General features: G+C 40.7%; 1 protein-coding gene across 1 annotated transcript in view; it reads left to right on the forward strand.

The window, feature by feature from the left end:
- agbl4 (AGBL carboxypeptidase 4) overlaps window positions 1-19,132 on the forward strand; it is an 862,393-nt gene that overhangs the window by 450,989 nt on the left and 392,272 nt on the right. Inside the window, exon 6 of the mRNA XM_043699224.1 lies at window positions 4,623-4,662. Coding sequence (XP_043555159.1) covers window positions 4,623-4,662 — 40 coding nt within the window. The remainder of the gene's footprint in view (window positions 1-4,622; window positions 4,663-19,132) is intronic.

The following is a 19,132-nucleotide window of genomic DNA, read 5'->3' on the forward strand; positions in this document are numbered from 1 at the left end:
TTTGGAGAGTTACCTTCAGATTCTCCAAACAATGATTCAGGCTTATTATTCAAACGTCCACAAGATTTGGGCAAAGAATAGATTTTGTACTCTTTGTTACCAAAGATTGCCCAGATGAATCTAATGCATTTACTCCATTCAACTTGATTTATGGTCATGAGATTAAAAGGTTACTCATAATTAAGGAAGTAAAAGCTTTGAAGGCAAAAAGATGAATCCTCACTACTAGATTACATGGTCATGGAAAATAGTGCTTAACATCAGCACAATAGCTATACCTTTAACAGATGCTGGTGTTGGGCTGGGTGGACAAAGTTAAAAATCACATAACATCAGATTTTAGTCCAACTGGTTTATTTGGAAGTACTATCTTTTGGAGCACTGCTCCTTTGTCAGCTGGCTACCTGATGAAGGAGCAGTGCTCCAAAAGCTAGTACTTCCAAATAAGCCTGTTGAACTATAATCTGATGTTGTGTGATTTTTAACTTTAACACATTTGTTGTGGAAGCAGTCAAAGGTTATCTAGTCAGCAGAGTGCCAAGCAGCCTTTAGGATGTTGAGGGTAATCCTAATAAATCAGTGTTGGCCACCCCCGACTTCATGAAATCTTTTAAAATGTCATTTGATACTTATAATTTGGTAGTAGGTGCAGACTTATTGCAAGATGCTGAATCAGGAATACAGAATCCAGTGGGGTATTTTTTTTAAGAAATTCAACCAATATCAGAAGAAACACTCTACATTGGAAAATTAGACTTTCAGATTTCATTGGTTCTTCAAATGTCTTGGTTGTATTGAAACACTAATATGCTCATTGTGACCTGCCAGCTTTATAGAGAAATTTTAGAGTCAAAATACAAGATTGTTTCAATGGAACTTATTGATTCAATCATCCAATGTAAAGAATGTTCATATTATTGGAAACACGAATGTAATTGTTGATGTATTATCTAGGGCATGATTATATGGAAATAGATTAAGAGTTTGAGAACAGAAGGCTGTGGATGCCAGGTCATTGAGTATATTTAAGATCGAGATAGGTAGGTTCTTGATTGCAAAGGGGATTGAGGGTTACGGGGAGAAAGCAGGAGAATGGGGTTGAGAAACTTATCAGCCATGATTGAATGGCAGGACAGACTCGATGAGCTGAATGGCCTAATTTCTGTTCCTATGTCTTATGGTCTAAATAAATGTTAAGAAAATGTTGAAATCCTATTTAAGGAATGAATGTGTGAGAATGTAAGTAATTTGTTTTCATGTTGTACGTGTGTAATGTTTTCCTGGTAATGTCATGCATTTAAAACCATCAATTCCGTTTCTTTAAGGGTGGAAGAATAAGAGGTCAGAATATCAGGGGGGCTTTTGCAACTAGAAAATTAAGTGTTGCCTACTTTCGAACTTTTAAATTAAGGTAATTTTGCCTCATATCAGCCCTCATTTTGGTTGATCAGAGTGGTTAAAAGGTGTAAGTGCCAAGAGAAGCAGAGTGAAAAAAACCATACAAAGCCTGCAGGCAGAAATATCCATCTCTCCCTTTCTGTATCCATGTGGGGAAAAGATAGGAAAAAACAATAATTCTTGCAAGAAAGAATTCATGCATGAAACATCTAAGTATACCCGATAAGCCATTGAATTTAAGAATGACAGTCACTGCACGGATGACAGTGTCATAATTGCAAAACTCAAAGACCATGAGAAAAATAACTTTGCACCTCAGGGTCTGGACTTTTAGTCTTCAGAATTTTATTTACTCAGTCTATATTCTTCTTTTCACTCATCTAAACCATAAGTCTCTTGTGTAGGGTTATGGTTTAAATTGCATAAATTCAAAATCCTTTCATTTTACTCCGCTTGTTAAAATTAAGCATGTTACAATAAAAGGGGGATTTTTGAACCATTACTGAGGAAACCTGGAGTGAATTGCTTTTCTCCCGGATTAGCAGTTAGACAGATAATTTGGTCATTTTAGTGGTTTCATTGACATCTTGTGCATTTATACATTATGTGATGGGCTTGTGGAACAGTGGGGCATAATTATTGGTGCAGTCTTCCCAGTTAAGTCATGACACTACATAGATTTTGCAATGAATATAGAACACAGTACAATTTGTATACATATAACAACGAGGATGAATAATTAGATTGCAGAACACCAGAAGGCTTTTTGGTTACGTGAATGCTTTTACTGTGATCTTGAGTTATTTCTTTGAAGCAGTCAGGCAGCCAAGATGCTAACAGTCTCTTTATCTAGGCAGATAATAGTTTAATGGTCTACAACAATTTTACTTCCTTATTGTACTTTCAATTCAGCTATTTTCATGCATGACCACAGCTAGAAATCATATATTTGCCTGACAACTGTTTCAGTATTAATATTTTTAATATACCACCCTGCTATCAAAATGAAATCTTTGTCATCTGATTCATAGATAGTAATCCTTTGTTTTTCAGACAGGTGAAATGTCTATGCAACACTATGCAAAAAAAAACCCATTTTAAAACCCTGAATTATTGGAAGCTCCCATTTTGTCACATAATTGCCATAAAAAGACCATTATGTAGAACAACAATAACATCTTCATCTGTGCCACACTTCAACCTATTTTTGAGCAGCATTCCATAATTGCCTCATGTATAAATGATATTTTTGCTGCTGACTTAGCAATAATCAATATTCAAATTGTGTCATGTTTCCTTCCCATTCTTTCAGCTTGGCTATCAAAAAAGTGATGTTTAAGTTTGTTTTAGAAATCAGGTACTGTTATTTATAGTAAAAATACATTCTGATGAAATATTAGCTACGTAGAAAATGGAGTTGTATGTCTAGATCGACCAAATTGTACAACATGTACAGGTCATTCTGCAAAAGCACACATTTCATTAATGCAAATTCGCTGTAACACAATTGATGAATTGGGGACACTGTTTCTAAAACATGAACTTTTAAAATGTGTGTTATCATAATTACAGCACCAACACTTTAAGCACTGTTTCCAAAGCACAATTTTTCTATAATGTGGGGTTGCACAAGAACGCAACTATCACATCATAGAAGAACTACCTGACATCTATTGCTAATACTGGGTCCTCGTATGATTAGGAGAACAAACCACCCACCTATGGAAGCTGGTAAACCAGTAAAACCTGCCAGCATTTGCTGAGCAACCTTCTGAGGGCATGGGAAAGCTATAATACTTACAGTTTTTCCCATGAAGTTCTATAAATTGTGGTGTACCCATGGATAGTAATCTCCTATTCTGAAGAGGCTCCCAGGACCTGAAATGTTAACTGTTCTCACCACAGATGCTGCCAGACCTGCTGAGATTTTCCAGCAATTTCTATTTCTGTTTGAGCCCGATTGACATGCTGCTTCAGATGGCTGGAAACACTGCATCAGCCTGATCTGTCCCCTGATTTAATTGAGTATGTTTTTTCTACTGTCTGGAGATTGATGCTGAGCTTTTCCCTGATTAAATGACCCTGGCTGCCATGTTTCCCACTGTAGTGGGCTACATTAATTCCAGCCTGCCGTTTTCTACTCCAGCATGAGAGACAATTATTTGTATCTCCTTTTAAACAGGTTGGACAGATTTATTTTTTGTAAAATAATAGTGACTTTGAATGCTGCAAATTTGAAGGCAGGTGCAATGAATAGAATAAGAGGCTGCTGGGTGTTGAACCCATGACCTTCCTGTCTCTGTCTGGATTGAGGCCAGGGAAAAGAGTCATGGATGGCCTTCTCACCACACCACCAACTGAAGTCCTTAAGTGAGCAATTAATGCCTACTTAAGAGCCCTCTTCCCATAGACAATATATTTGGGCTCTTGGCACCATGGCAGTGTCCCTGCCTCTGAGCTATGATGTCTATATTCAAGTCCCATGTGCTCCAAAGGTGTGTAATGACAAATCTGAACAGGTTGAATAGAAAATACAAAAAGACTAGACACTAGTATTCACCCAGAGGCAGGCAGTGAAGTACAGTGTGGAGACCTTGAAAAGAATCTCTGTTGGCTTTGCTTACAGGGTCCCAGGAGGCATTCTTTATTCAAATACATTCAGTAACTGATCAAGGAATCAGGCATTAGGAAGTGGGGTTACTGACTGCTAACCACTGTCTTTGTTGTTGATACTCTGTCTCTCCCTCACATATCCTCCACCTTGTGATTCTGATCCCACCCTTACTTGCACCTGTGGCCTGAGTCTCTCAACAATCCTATGTCTTTGAAGTGTTCATTGCAAGTAGTGTGCCACTGCTCGCATTGGTGCCATCTGAAATATAACACCTGCTGATCTCGGATTGTATAGCATCTGTTGGAAGCAAGATTTCCACCACAGGATCCTGAAGCCTGAATAAAATCCACTGCTAGCTACTTAGGTTCTTGAGCAGCACTTAACACTGGTGGATCTTCCATATAAGCAGCAGTGTGGGATCTCAGCATCTGTTCACTCAGCAGGTGAACATTAAGTATAGTCTTTCCTGTCTGTAAACCAGCCTACATTTTACTTTAAAAAGCACTATCCATGTATTGCAATATAGACAGTGCTTTAAAGATTTGAACATCAGCAAAACCACAGACTCTGTAGTAAATATGTTCTAACAAACTGTTTATTTGTCTTTTAGCAACAACGGCGTCTTGACCTCTTGACAATAACAAACCCTGGTGAGTAGAAATGCTGGTTCATAATCTTCTGTTTTATATAAAAGCTGTCTAGATGTGGGATTTTCCCTGACACTAAATGAAACAAACTGTTCCCCTGACAAATTTTACACTGCAGTGGGTGACAGTTATATTGGAAGTAACTTAGCCCTGAGCAGTAACATGTCTTTTGAGCTGCCTATCGGACCTGCAGTCCCAGCATTGTTGGGTTGATTTTATTCTGTCTGAAGTTATGCCCTGGAGGAGAAGGAGCTTTTTTTTTAACTGCCTACTCTGGAGGAATCACAAGCAATGTGTTTTAAAACTCCATGTTTTAACATGCTTTATTAATATGATAATAGTGGCATTCCCAGTAAGGTGATAAATTTTAGTTAAGCAAATATCTGTTATCAATATATGTGCTGAATGAATTGAAGTTGAAACTGTAAAACTATTCTCTCCATACTTGATATACTAATTTATGTATTTAAATAATTTTGGCTGTTATTTTCTGTTCAATTAATTGATTTTGAATTCTTTGAATCAATGTTCTTGTTTATGATACAGATTTTATGTAAATATTAGAACTAAAAACAAAACTGAAAAGACATAAATTGGCTGAATTGAGAATGTGTTGCTGAAGTTGCTCAGAGTTGAGGATGGGTTGCTGGAAAAGCACAGCAGGTCAGGCAGTATCCGAGGAGCAGGAAAATCGGCGTTTCGGGCCAGAGCCCATCTTCAGGATGCTGCCTGACCTGCTGAGCTTTTCCAGAAACACATTCTCAACTCTGATCTCCAGCATCTGCAGACCTCACTGTCTCCGTAAATTGGCCGAATTTGAGTTATTTTGTAAAATGTCCAAATTGAATTTTTGGATTCAGTTTAGCTATTACTTCAAAAAAATAGCAGTTCAGCTAATTTACTGTAGAATTTCAAATTCTCACAACATGTTCACAGTCAATTTGCTGGAATTTGTACAATTTTGTCCTTCTTTTGCTGCCCACAACACGTGCTAAAAGAATGATATATGCGATTATTTACTGTGCTGACATTAATGGAATTAAAAATGCTAGTTAACATCTATAGTAAAGTAGCAAATATTTTCTTATTTTTCTTTAGTTGTTAATTAGTTAATTTTCTTGAAATTTTAAGTTGTAAAATATTGCAGTAAATATTACAAATTATGTTTTGTTGTGAAGGAAGCTATTTTGTACAGCGAAGCCACACAATATTGTGTTGTGTAAGGTTGAACTTTTGCATATTTGGATAGCAATGAAATGCAGTTGGGCTGTTGCATCATTGGAAATAAGGAGAGGCAGGAGTTCCACCTGCTGTGATATTGAGTTCCAACTATGCTGTAAATTACATGGTTATGGAGGAACATGTTTGGAGCCATGAAGGTGGCCTGTTGTAGGAACAAGCGTTAATTTGCTGTTGTGCAAAATGGCAGTGGCAATGTTAGAGAAAACAAGTAAACTGACCATTGGACACCTATTCTAGGAACAGTGCTGAATGGGTACTATATCTGTGCCGAGACACCTGAACCATCTTCGAGGATCTTGGATAGATGGCAGAGACAGACTCCAATGCATTACACACTGCCAAAATCTGTGAAACATTCAGCAATATCTGTAAGCAGCAGAAATATCTGCATTCATCCATTCTGAGCAGGGAAACTTCTGAATGAGTCATTAATTAAATTTTAATAATTTGGACATTGAATCTTAGAGTTTGGGATTATTTGGAGAGAACTGTGGCCACAGGACTTCAGCCAACTTTAGGGTAACTGTCATTCAGTCTCAAAAGTTTGCTCTGGAGTCTGGTGCACAGAATCTGGAAATGTTTTGACACTGTACCTCATACAGGAAAAACTGTGCTGATGTACATAATGTTAATTTTTAGGGGGGATGGTATAGAGAGGCATGGGATGTGCACGCACTGGAGTTGGGACCACCAGCCCTGGAAACAGTGCATTTTCAAAGCCTATTGTTCTGAGGTTGACTAATTAGCCTCACCTCGATTTTCCAGTTAGAATAAGGACTTTGAGAACTCTCAACCCTTACATGCCTCATCCCCCCATGCAGAGTACCTTTTCACCATGGCCTTTCATACCCTCCCTCTCATTCTATGCCCCTCTATCCACCCTCATGGCACTCCATAGCCCCATATCATCTCATGATGCTCCACTTCTCCCAAAGGTTTTCTTGACAGCTACTTTTGGAATCAGAAGCATTCTCTGAGCTGCTACCTCATCTTTATTCTAAGATTTTGTGTGGTCAGGTCATGGGTGATTTCCATATTCAGAAATCTTTAAAATTTCATTAAGCTTTCATTTCTTTTCCCCCCACCTTCCCATTCAAGCTTTGTAATGGCCAGTTCTCTTTCCCTTTCCTTTCAATTACTCTCTCCATTGCTCTTTCATTCTGCTTTGATTCCAATTCATGTTTTCTGTTATGTCTGAGTCTTGTTTTTCGTATCTAACTGAATGTTAGCTAATTCGAGCAGTGACACATCAACTTCAGGCTTCCGCCTTGTAATTTTAGTCCAGGGAAATTGCTCAAAGCATCTTATCCTTTTCAGGTCCTGCTTTTATTTCTTCCTTCAATGATCTGCTAACTGTCTTGGTGTAACCATCACAAAGATTTGATGCTATGATGCACTGTCATGTCTCCTACTCCCAGAAAAATGTTAGCAATAGTCAATGCAATTTTGAAATTCTGATCCATATAACTTCCCAACGGCTCTCCCACTTTATGTCCAGTAAATCCATGTACATATTTCTTTAAGGATTCAGAGATTCTTCTTAAATTCAATGGATTTTTTTCCAGCCAAAGGCCTGATTTTAATATGATCTCAGCTGATGGTAACACTAGAAGTGAAACTTGGCTCGATAGACCATAAACTTTATTTTTGGAATCTTGTTACTGTGGTGGTAAACAACTTAAACTCATTGACAGTTTTGTGTGAATGTTATTATACAAAATTAAAAAAAATACAGGTAGTTCTCCTATAACACCGTAGTTGTGTTCCAGCGAAACATCGCTTAATAGAAAATTGTTCAATATATATAATGGGTTCAATGGGAAAAGTGGAGTTATGGGCAGACCAGCAAAAAGTATCACTCACAATCTCTCAAAAGTTACTTAAAAGTCTAACATAAAGAATTGTACAGCCTGAATGAAAATTGAAATCATATTTATTAACAAAACAGAAGTAAATTTAACACAGTATATCTAAGAAATGTCAAATAGCTGCTCTACAGTACCTCTCATAGAAAGCTGCTCTGTTGGCAGCTGACATTGGCACATGCGCAGAATGGCACAAAGATTGGTGCTGACATTGCGCATGCACAGCATGGTGTGGAGACTTTGGCGCGGACATAAGCGCATGCGCAGAACAAAGCACACGAACCGATCCCCCGCTGGAATTACGCTAATGCGAAAACATGTAAGCGTTCTCAAAAATACCGTTCCCTAATGGGGCGGCACAGTGGCTCAGTGGCTAGCACTGCTGCCTCACAGCACCAGGATCCCAGGTTCGATTCCAGCCTCGCGTAACTGCCTGTGTGGAGTTTGCACGTTCTCCCCGTGTCTGCGTGGGTTTCCTCTGGGTGCTCCGGTTTCCTCCCACAGTCACAAAGATGTGCAGGTCAGGTGAATTGGCCATGCCAAATTGTCCATAGGTGCATTAGTCAGCGGGAAATGGGTCTGGGTGGGTTACTCTTCGGGAGGGTCGGTGTGGACTTGTTGGGCCGAAGGGCCTGTTTCCACACTGTAGGGAATCTAATCTAATTCTTCAGCAGCATTATAGCCAAATCACGTTGCCAGAACACACATTATCCAAGAACTACCTGTACAAATAAAACAATGCATATATGAGACAATTTGGTAAGATCTTATATAAAAAAACTAAAAGGAAGATTCAACTCTTTTCTCAGCAACATCTTTCAACTCCAGTAAAACTGCTTTTTCTTTAAACCAATTTTGGAAGGATGTTGTGAAACTTGAAAGGGTTCAGAAAAGATTTACAAGAATGTTGTCAGGATTGAAGGATTTGAGCTATAGGGAGAGGCTGAACAGACTGGGGCTGTTTTCCCTGGAGCGTCGGAGACTGAGGGGTGACCTTATAGAAGTTTACAAAATCATGAGGGGCATGGATAGGATAAGTAGACAAGGTCTTTCCCCTGGAGTGGGGGAGTCCAGAACTAGAGGACATAGGTTTAGGGTGAGAGGGGAAAGATATAAAAGGGACCTAAGGGGCAACTGTTTCATGCAGAGGATGGTACTATTATGGAATGAACTGCCAGAGGAAGTGGTGGAGGCTGGTACAATTGCAACATTTAAAAGGCATCTGGATGAGTATATGAATAGGAAGGGTTTGGAGGGATATGGGTGAAGTTCTGGCACATGGGACTAGATAAGGTTGGAATATCTGTTTGGCATGGACGAGTTGGACCGAAGGGTCTGTGCTGTACATCTCTATGACTCTATGAGATTGTGAGCATTTCCTTTCACAAAGTAATTCTTTGTATTTGTCCCTAAAGATATATTGACACAAGCTAATGCCTTTTCTTACTGAGCTCTAAGAATAAAACTAATGTGTGCTAAAACAATTTAAAACTTTTTTCCAGTCTGATGGCTTGAAACGGATAAAGCTAAACTATCCTTCCATTGTTAAGGATCTTTTCTTTAGAACTCAATCTACTTTTGACTGCTGGGGGAATCCTATGGGGATGGAACTGGTTAGCACTGCTGCCTCACAAGTTCGATTCCAATATTGGATGACTGTCTGGGTGGAGTTTGCACATTCTCCCCGTATCTGCATGGGTTTCCTCTAGGCTAGGTGGATTGGCTATGATAAATGCGGGATTATGGCCATGGGCTGGGTCTGGGTGGAATGCTGTTTGCAGGGTCGGTTTGGACTCGGTAGCCTGAATGGCCTCTTTCTGCACAATAGGGATTCTATGATTCCTGGTCTTCTCTTCTGGTGGTAAAAACGTAGTCAATGAAAAGCAGCAATTATCTCACCAAGTAGTTTGTTGAGTCATTTGGCTTAATCACGACTTGTTGGGAAGGCTGTCTTTGGCTCATTGTTCTAAGTCACTTTCTGACTCGCCCTTTATAGTACAGATTAGATGTTTATATCACTAAAACATGACATGTACTTTAAAATCCAAGTTCCTAAGTGATAATGATAATATATATATTAAAAATTTCATTACGCAAATATATCTTCCATTAAGTAGGAAGACCCAAACTGCACACTATTTTCCAATTGCTGGCTATAATGAACATGTTAACGTTCAGTTACTCATTGACAAGGCTAGTCCCTTTCCCTCCACTGTGCAGATCTTCAAATTCAGTGTGTGGCATTGACTTCTGCAAATGAAAGAGTCAATCAATCTGCACTGGATTCAGTGTGCATGGACTTTCCACTTAGAGAGAACCTTATTCCTAATCTCTCACCACTGTTGATTTTTGGTGGTTCTGTTACCTAATGTAGCAATTTTTGGATAGTTCATTTAGTTAGAACTAGAATTGGCATGAGCTTTATTGTCACATTTACTCAAATGAGTACAGCGAAAGGTTTATAAGTCACCACTTGTATTGCTGTCTTACATACAAGATACCTAGGTACAGACTTCAATACAGGTTTTTAGGAGAACTCCAGCATTACAGATTGTAGAAATAAATTGGAAACTACAGAAATAAAATGTTCAAAACATTTAAAACATGTTCACGCTGGCACCTCGCCCTCCCAGTCCACATCGGGCCTTGATTCCAGACCACCGGGCTTCACCTCAAGATTCTTGAGGCTGGGAGACCACTCTAGAGTCATCTCAGAGGTCCGTACTGAGGCTATGCCAGCCAAAAGGCCACTGTAGGCTGCTACGCTGAGCCAGGAGACTACCATGATGGGCTGGGGGACTGCCACACTGGGGCAAGAGGCCACCACACCAGGCAGGGAGATCGCCACAACGGGCTAGAGGACTGCCAGGTCAGGCCGAGAGTTTGTTAAGAAGCAACAGTTTAAATGTGATACATTAGTTAATTAGACAAAGCAAAGTATACAACCATGACAATTGAGTATGTTTCACTAATAGAATGTATTCATCTCATTAAAGTTGTGAAGGCAGTATCCTGCTCTCCAGCCGAGACGTTAGGGAATTCCTCCCTGGGTGTTTCTTTTCCTCTAGTCCATCTTTCTTCTGGAAAAGACAGCTTTCTGAGAGCCACGTGATGAAGATTGCCCAATGAGGACTATTACCTACTGGGACTGCCTGATGAAGACTACCCTTTGCCCCTGAGCACTATTTCTAGAGGCAGGTAACTTGCACTGTGTCAATCAATTGTCTGAATCCTTTTGGCCAATGATCATGGCATTGGATGACTATTGTCCCCTTGGCCACCTCCATTTGAACGTTAATTTCATTCCTTCTAAGAACAAATCTTATTTTTGAAAAGATTGCACATACAGAAGGTTGCCATATTGCCCAATGAGTCCTTTGTTTATACTTATGATGGGCGAGTTACTACTCTAACTCTAACTCTAAATGAGGTCTCATGATGCATTGGAAATATGGAATACTAAAGGCCCACAGTTTTAAAGGGACCCCAATCATCTGTAACAAAAGTAAGAACTATGCCCTGCACCTCCCCACCACCATTAATCTCCCTTAATACCTGCCCTTGTCTCATTCCCGAAGGAAATCAGTCCACAATAATTCTGAAAGATTTATGATGGATGGGGTGGGCTGGTTTGTATTTAGATCCTCACCTCTTGTGAGAGGTAGATACTGAATGCCTGGCTGACAGTATCCAAGCCCCTTGACTGTCATAGATGGCTGCCCTCATTTTATTGTGCCATTTCCCTTGATTTGGGGCTGCTGACAACCATAGCAGGTTTTCTAGCTTTGTGACTGCTTTAAATGGCAAAGCCTGACGGAAGTATTGTGAGCTTCATATCACTGCCTGAAGGCTAAGGTGCAAAAAGAAAAGGCAATGCAAGGCAGGAATGCCATAAGTATGTAGATAGGCTCAAAGTGAGTGAATGCAAGGATAGATGGAGATGCAGCCTGGTCCAGTTGATGAGCTGGGTGTGTCTCCCTAAGCAGTAAGTACTTGCTGAAACATTACAATGAAAGTTGCCAGTGCCTCCTGAGGTGCGGCATTGAAGTGCAGAACTATATCATAAATGGATCAGAGATGTGCCATGAGTGCTGATAGAGGCTGGCACATGTTCACTGTCAATGCCCATGTACATAAGATGCATGTGGCCATCAAGAGTGCCTTGAAGTGCTGTTGTATAGTAACCAAAATGGAAGCTCTTCACAGTTTACAGCGACCTGAAGTGGCCAGATTCCTGCTCTGACTATCATGTTGAGAATTCTCGGCATCTAGTTTTCTCCCAGCAGGTAGAACAATAGAAAGCTGTATTCATAAGGTGATTTTTTTCTGTCTGGGACTTTTTTTTCCTGTCCGGGAGCATTGGGAGACACAATGAAGGTGACGAAGAGACCAGAAGGGTGCCGAGAAGGTAAGGAAACTGCTTAAATACTTACCTTCGAAGCCCACAGCCTTTCTCCTGTCCAGGAGCAGCGGAAGACACAGGAGAGACCAGGAGGGTTCTGGTAAAGTAAGGACTTATTATATATTTGGGCAGGGGCTTAACCCGAGATACTACACGTGCAGTATCGCCCTCCCACCCCCCCCCCCCCCCCCCACCAGAAGAAAAAAGCAGCAAGGTTTTTATTTTTTATTTTTCTTTCTTTTTCATATATTTAAGTGCATTGTTTGGTTTTAGTTTGTTGATATAAAGCAAAGCTTACAATGACAGGGGACCTCAGACCCGTGGCATGTGCCTCTTGCTTGATGTGGGAGCTCAGGAACATGGCTGACATTCCCAACTCTTACACTTGCAAGAAGTGTATCCAGCTGCATCTCTTGTTTGACCGCATGACGGCCCTGGAGCTGCGATGGATTCACTGTGGAGCATCCGCGATGCTGAGGAGGTCGTGGATAGCATGTTTAGTGAACTGGTCACACTGCAGGTTAGAATTGCTGAGGGAGATAGTGAATGGGTGACCAAAAGGCAGAAAAAGAATAGGAAGGCCGTGCAGGTGTCCCTTGCGGTCATCTTCCTCCAAAACAGGTATACCGTTTTGGATACTGTTGGGGGAGATGGCTCACTAGGGGAAGGCAGCAGTTACCAAGATCATGGCACTGTGGCAGGTACTGCTGTTTGGAAGGGCGGGAAAAAGACTCATAGAGCCATAGTCATGGGGGATTCTCTTGTAAGGGGAGTAGGTAGGGGGTTCTGTGGCCAAAAACGGGACTCCCGGATGGTATGTTTCCTCCTAGATACTCAGGTCAGGGATGTCACCGATCGGCTGCAGACCATTCTAAAAGGGGAGGGTGAATAGCCAGTTGTCTTGGTGCATATAGGCACCAACAATATGAGTAAAAAAACGAGATGAGGTCCTGAAAGAAGAATTCATGGAGCTAGGAGAGAAGTTAAAAAGGAGGACCTCAAAGGTAGTGATCTCAGGATTATTACCAATACCACGTGCTAGCCAGCAGAGAAGTGAAAAAATAGGCAGGATGAACATGTGGCTTGAAGGATGGTGTAGGAGGGAGTTCAGATTTGTTGGACATTGGGACTGGTTCTAGGGAAGGTGGGACTATTTCAAAATGGACGGTCTACATCTGAACCAGACTGGAACCAATGTCCTTGGGGGAGTTTTTGCTACTGCTGTTGGGAAGGTTTTAAATTAATGTGGCAGGGGGCTGGGAACCACAAGAGAAAACAAGTAGACAGCGAGGAGGAAACTGGAGACAGTAAGAATCATAAAGATAGCATTAATAAGGGGAAGAGTAGGCAGAGAGCAGATGAACGCAAAAGAATTGGTGGCTTGAAGTGCATCTACTTTAATGCAAGGAGTATAGTGTGTAAGGCAGATGAACTTAGGGCTTGGATTGGTGCCTGGGAGTATGATGTCATTGCAATCACAGAGACTTGGTTGAAGGAAGGGCATGATTGGCAACTAAATGTTCCAGGATATAGATGCTTCAGACAGGACAGGGAGGGAAATAAAAGGGGGGATGGAGTTGCATTGCTGGTCAGGGATGATATCACAGCTGTGCTAAAGGAGGACACTATGGAGGGCTTGGGTAGTGAGGCATTATGGGTGGAGCTGAGAAATAAGAAAGGTGCAGTTACATTGTTGGGGCTGTATTACAGGCGTCCCAACAGTGAGCATGAGGTACAAGAACAAATAGGTAAACAGATTAGGAAAGATGTAGAGGCATAGAGTAGTGGTGATGGGAGATTTTAATTTTCCCAAAATTGACTGGGTTACACTTAGCATCAGAGGTCTGGGTGGGGTAGAATTTGTAAGAAGCGTCCAGGAGAGTTTTCTAGAGCAGTATGTTAATAGTCCAATGAGGGAAGGGGCCATATTGGATCTGGTATTGGGGAATGAGCCAGGCCAGGTGGTAGAAGTTGCGGTGGGGGATTTCTTTGAGAAAAGTGACCACAATTCTGTAAGTTTTAGAATATTCATAGACAAAGATGAGAGCGGTCCTAAAGAGAGAGTACTAAATTGGGCCAAGGCCAATTCTATCAAAATTAGGCAGGAGCTGGGAAATGTGGTTTGGATACAGCTATTTGAAGGGAAGTCCACATTTGATATGTGGGAAGCTTTCAAAGATAGGTTAAAGATAGTACAGGATAGGCATGTCCCGTTGAAGGCAAAGGATAGGAAAGGCAAGATTTGTGAACTGTGGATGACAGGAGAAATTGTACAACTAGCCAAGAGGAAAAGGGAAGCATACCTAAGGTCCGGGCAGCTAAGAAAATAATCGGCCCTGAAGGAAATCAGAAGAGTAGGAATCAAGCGGGCTAAAAGGGGTCGTGAAATAACTTTAGCAAGCAGAATTAAGGAGAATCCCAAAGCCTTTTATTCTTATATAAGAAGCAAGCAGGTAACTAGACAAAGGATTGGTCCACTAAAGGATAATGAAGGAAGGCTGTGTGTCGAACCTGAGAGAATGGGTGAGATTCTGAATGATTACTTTGCATCAGTGTTCACTGAGGAGAGGAACATGATGAATCTTGAGACAAGAGATAGAAGTTTGAATAGTCTGGATCATGTTGACATAAGTAGGGAAGATGTGTTGGGTATTAAGATTATTAAGGTGGAAAAATCCCCAGGACTGGATGGGATCCATCCCAAGTTGCTGAGGGAGGCAAGAGAGGTAATAGCTGAGGCCCTGACAGATATCTTTGCGGTATCCTTAAATACAGGTGAGGTGCCGGAGGACTGACATGTTGTCCCCCTCTACAAGAAGGGTAGTAGTGATATTCTGGTTAACTACAGACTAGTGAGCCTGACATCAGTGTTGGGAAAGTTGCTGGAGAAGGTACTGAGGGATAGGATCTATTTATATTTAGAAAAGCATGGGCTTATCAGTGATAGGCAACATGGTTTTTGTGTGGGGGATATCGTGCCTTACCAACTTAATAGAGTTCTTTGAGGAAGTGACCAAGTTGATAGATAAAGGAAGAACAGTTGATGTCATATATGTGGACTTTAGCAAGGCATTTGATAAGGATCCCTATGGTAAACTAATAGAGAAAGTGAAGTCACTTGGTGTGCAGGGTGTTCTGGCTAGATGGATAAAGAACTGGTTGAGCAGCAGGAGACAGAGAGTAGTAGTTGAAGGGGTAGTAGTTGAAGGGAGTTGCTTGAAATGGAGAAAGGTGACCAGTGGTGTTCCACAGGGGCCAGTGCTAGGGCCACTGCTGTTTGTGATATACATAAATGATTTGGAAGAGGGCACTGTTGGTATGATTAGCAAGTTTGCAGATGACACGAAGCTTGGTGGAGTAGCAGAAAACATAAGGGACTGTCAAAGAATACAGGAGAATATAGATAAACTATAGTTGGGCGGAGAGGTGGCAGATGGAGTTCAATCCAGGCAAATGTGAGGTGATGCATTTTGGCAAGTCTAATTTGAGAGCGAATTATACAGTGAGTGGAAGAGCCTTGGGAAGCCTTGATGAGCAGAGAAATCTAGGAGTGCAGGTCCATTGTACCCTGCGCAAGTAGATAGAGTGGTCAAGAAAGCATATTGTATGCTTGCCTTCATTGGACGAGGCATTGAGTATAAGAGCAGGCAGGTCATGTTAAAATTGTACAAGACATTGGTTCGGCTGCATTTAAAATATTGTGCACAGTTCTGGTCACCACATTACCAAAAGGATGTGGATACTTTGGAGAAGGTACAGAGAAGGTTTACGAGGATGTTGCCTGGTATGGAAGGCGCTAGCTATGAAGAGAGATTGAGTAGGTTAGGTTTGTTTTCATTAGAAAAAAAGGAGATTGGGGGGTGATCTGACTGAGGTTTATAAAATCATGAAGTGTATAGACAGGGTAGATAGCGATAAGCTTTTCCCCAGGGTGAAAGATTCAATAATGAGAGGTCACGCTTTCAAGGTGAAAGGTGAAAAGTTTAAGGGGGATATACACGGCAAGTACTTTACACAGAGGGTGTTGGGTGTCTGGAATGCGTTGCCAGCAGAGGTTGGGGAGGCAGGCACGGTAGATTCATTTAAGATGCATCTGGACAGATCATGAATAGATGGGAAGCAGAGGGATACAGATGCTTAGGAATTGGGTGACAGGTTTAGACAGTAGATTTGGATCGGCTCATGCTTGGAGGGCTGAAGGGCCTGTTCCTGGGCTGTAAATTTTCTTTGTTCTTGTTCTTTGTATATCTGCGTTACTAAGGCCATTACCAAGCAACAGTCTCTCTTAATGCTCAGCCTAACACTGTCGAGTGAAAACCTCTCCTTCACTCCAGCAACTCCTGAAAAGATTCAATGAGTTTTACCCAACATCGAGATAGGCCACATTTCCTGCCAAAATCCATATCGTTTATGCCCCAATAAATTCTGATTTTTTTTTTACTTTGATGCAGGGGTTAAATATAATGATATTGATTGTGAATAGCTAAAATCCAAACACTGATCCTTGTGTCACTCCACTGGTCACAGCCTGTCAACCTGGAAATGATCCATTTATTCCACTCTCTTTTATGCCCATTAAATAGTTCACAATCCATGTTCATAACTCCTTGTGCTCTAATTTTGTTTACCAAGAACATCCACTGACTTTCCCTTTACCAATTCAAGTAGATACATCCTTAAAAAAACTCCCAAAATTTTGTCAAACATAATTTCTCTTATATAAATCCATGATGACCCTGACCATTATTTTCTGAGTCCTATTACCACATCCTTTGTTTTCAATTCTGGCATTTTCCTTATGGTTGGTGTTGGGGTAAAATGTCTTTTACTTGTTTACTTTCTCTATCTCTTACATACACATTTAAAGTTATTTTTACCACCTTCCAATCTTCTGGGACCATTCTTGAGTCTAAAGAATTTTGTAAGATGACCACCAAATTACTTACTGCCTCTTCAATGATCTGGCCTTAGGCCAACAGGTCCAGAGGATTTATCCACTTCAAGTCCTCTTACTTTCTCTAATGCTGCTTTATTTTACTAATATTGATATGTTTCAGTCCTTCATTTACACTGGTCTCTAGTCTCAATCCTTTAAAGCCTCAATTTCTTTCTGTGAAGACAGACATTGCCTGTCTACTGTCTTACCTTTTTAATGTAGTTTCCCAATCCACCGTTGCCAATTTCCCCTTTATAGCTTCAGAGTTTCTTTGTTTAGATGCTACTTTCTAATTGTACTACATCACTTTCAACTTAAAGTAAATGCTGTCATATTGCAGTCATGCTTTCCTAAATATTTCTTCACAACGCAATTATTAATTAGCCTTTTTACATTGCACAATCCAGGATCTAAAATAATGCATTCCTACTTGATTCCTCAACATACTGTGTAGAAAATGACCTTGCATGCATTCTAAGAATTCATCCTTCACAACACAGGTTTACTTACGTTTCCTTGGTCTATATGTATATTGAAGCTCCCTACAAACACTATTATCCTTTTCATACGTGCTGTAATTCCCTGAAGTATACTGCATCTTATGGTTGGCACATGCTGCTGCTACTATGCACCAATGGTGGAGCAGGAAAAGTTTATAATAATTCAAGAAGACCAACTGGAAAGGAACATCATTTGATGTTTAACATCAAAATAAAGCCACTTCTCATGGAATGCATGTCCCAGCCTGGGACAAATTGTTCTGCAGACCCATCCCTGGGCCTGCTTTTTTTCTCTAATCAACATGTTCAGTGATGTTATTGTATACCTCTAGAGCAGATGTGATTTGAACCTAGGCCTCTTGGCTCATAGGCAGAGATACTACCACTGCGACACTACCAGAGCACCATGAGAACTATCCTGGATCTACTTCATTCTTTTTTAAATTAGCCTATTCAGGAATGCATTACACATCTCTGGAGCAAGTGGGACTTGAATCCAGGGATACAAACACTGTGCCACAAGATCCTTACCAAAAAGTGGGCAAACGTGCAGCCGTTAAACATTTAGCACACACACATAGAACACAATGGATTAGCAGTCCACCGCCTTAACCTATTACTGTGCCACAAGAGCTCTTTCCCTGGGTCTGCTATGTTTTGTAATATCCACACACAACTGAATGACTTTCCCACCACCAAATCACTGTGCATATTTTTTATCTTTAACTATTAAACACCTGGGTCTGTTTTTTAACCCAGAAGTGTCATCACTCACAACTGAATGAGTGTCCCACCTCCAAATCATTGTGATTTTTTAAAACTATTAACTGCCTAGGTCTGCTTTACTTTTAGATATTTTCTAACTGGATCTGCTTTATTTTGTTTTCTATACCCAGAAGAGCTATCATGCACGACTTAGTGATTTCCCCACCACCAAAATACTCAACAAGCTCCAGAGCAAGATTAATTAGTGATTCCCCATGGGCCTTGAAGGGTTTATTATAGTGGTTACTGCACTGAGCAACTGAGTTACTTGAGCCAGACAAGTATCAAACTTCTTGACTGTTGTTGGAGCTCATTTAAATCCTCATTAATTTATTTTCTTTCCAATGTATCTCTCTCTATCGCTGTCAGATTCTTTCAGACTGACTTTGAATCAGTGAGATTCAGTAATATCTTTGGAAAACCTTACGATGTACGATGCATTTCTTTGACCTTCTCCCCTTTCAAATCCCACCTTTATAGTAATACTAATAATACGGACCTTGTATCTTCTAAACCTCCAACACTTTTTGGTGTTGGAATTAAAGGGCCAGTTTAAACTAACTGTTTTTAAAGTGTGGTATTCCTCATATCTTCCTGTAGGACTTGAAGGCTAAATGTTTATCCCGTGATGCTCTGCTCATTGTTTACAGGTGTGAACATCCTGCACTTTCTTCTTAGATCAGCTTGTGCCTCGCTGTTCCAATTCTAACCAAGCCACCAGCCAGGCAGCTCACATTAACCTCTTTATATCTTCATATCACTT

Source organism: Chiloscyllium plagiosum, chromosome 11 (genome assembly GCF_004010195.1).
Source record: "Chiloscyllium plagiosum isolate BGI_BamShark_2017 chromosome 11, ASM401019v2, whole genome shotgun sequence".
Lineage (NCBI taxonomy): Eukaryota > Metazoa > Chordata > Chondrichthyes > Orectolobiformes > Hemiscylliidae > Chiloscyllium > Chiloscyllium plagiosum.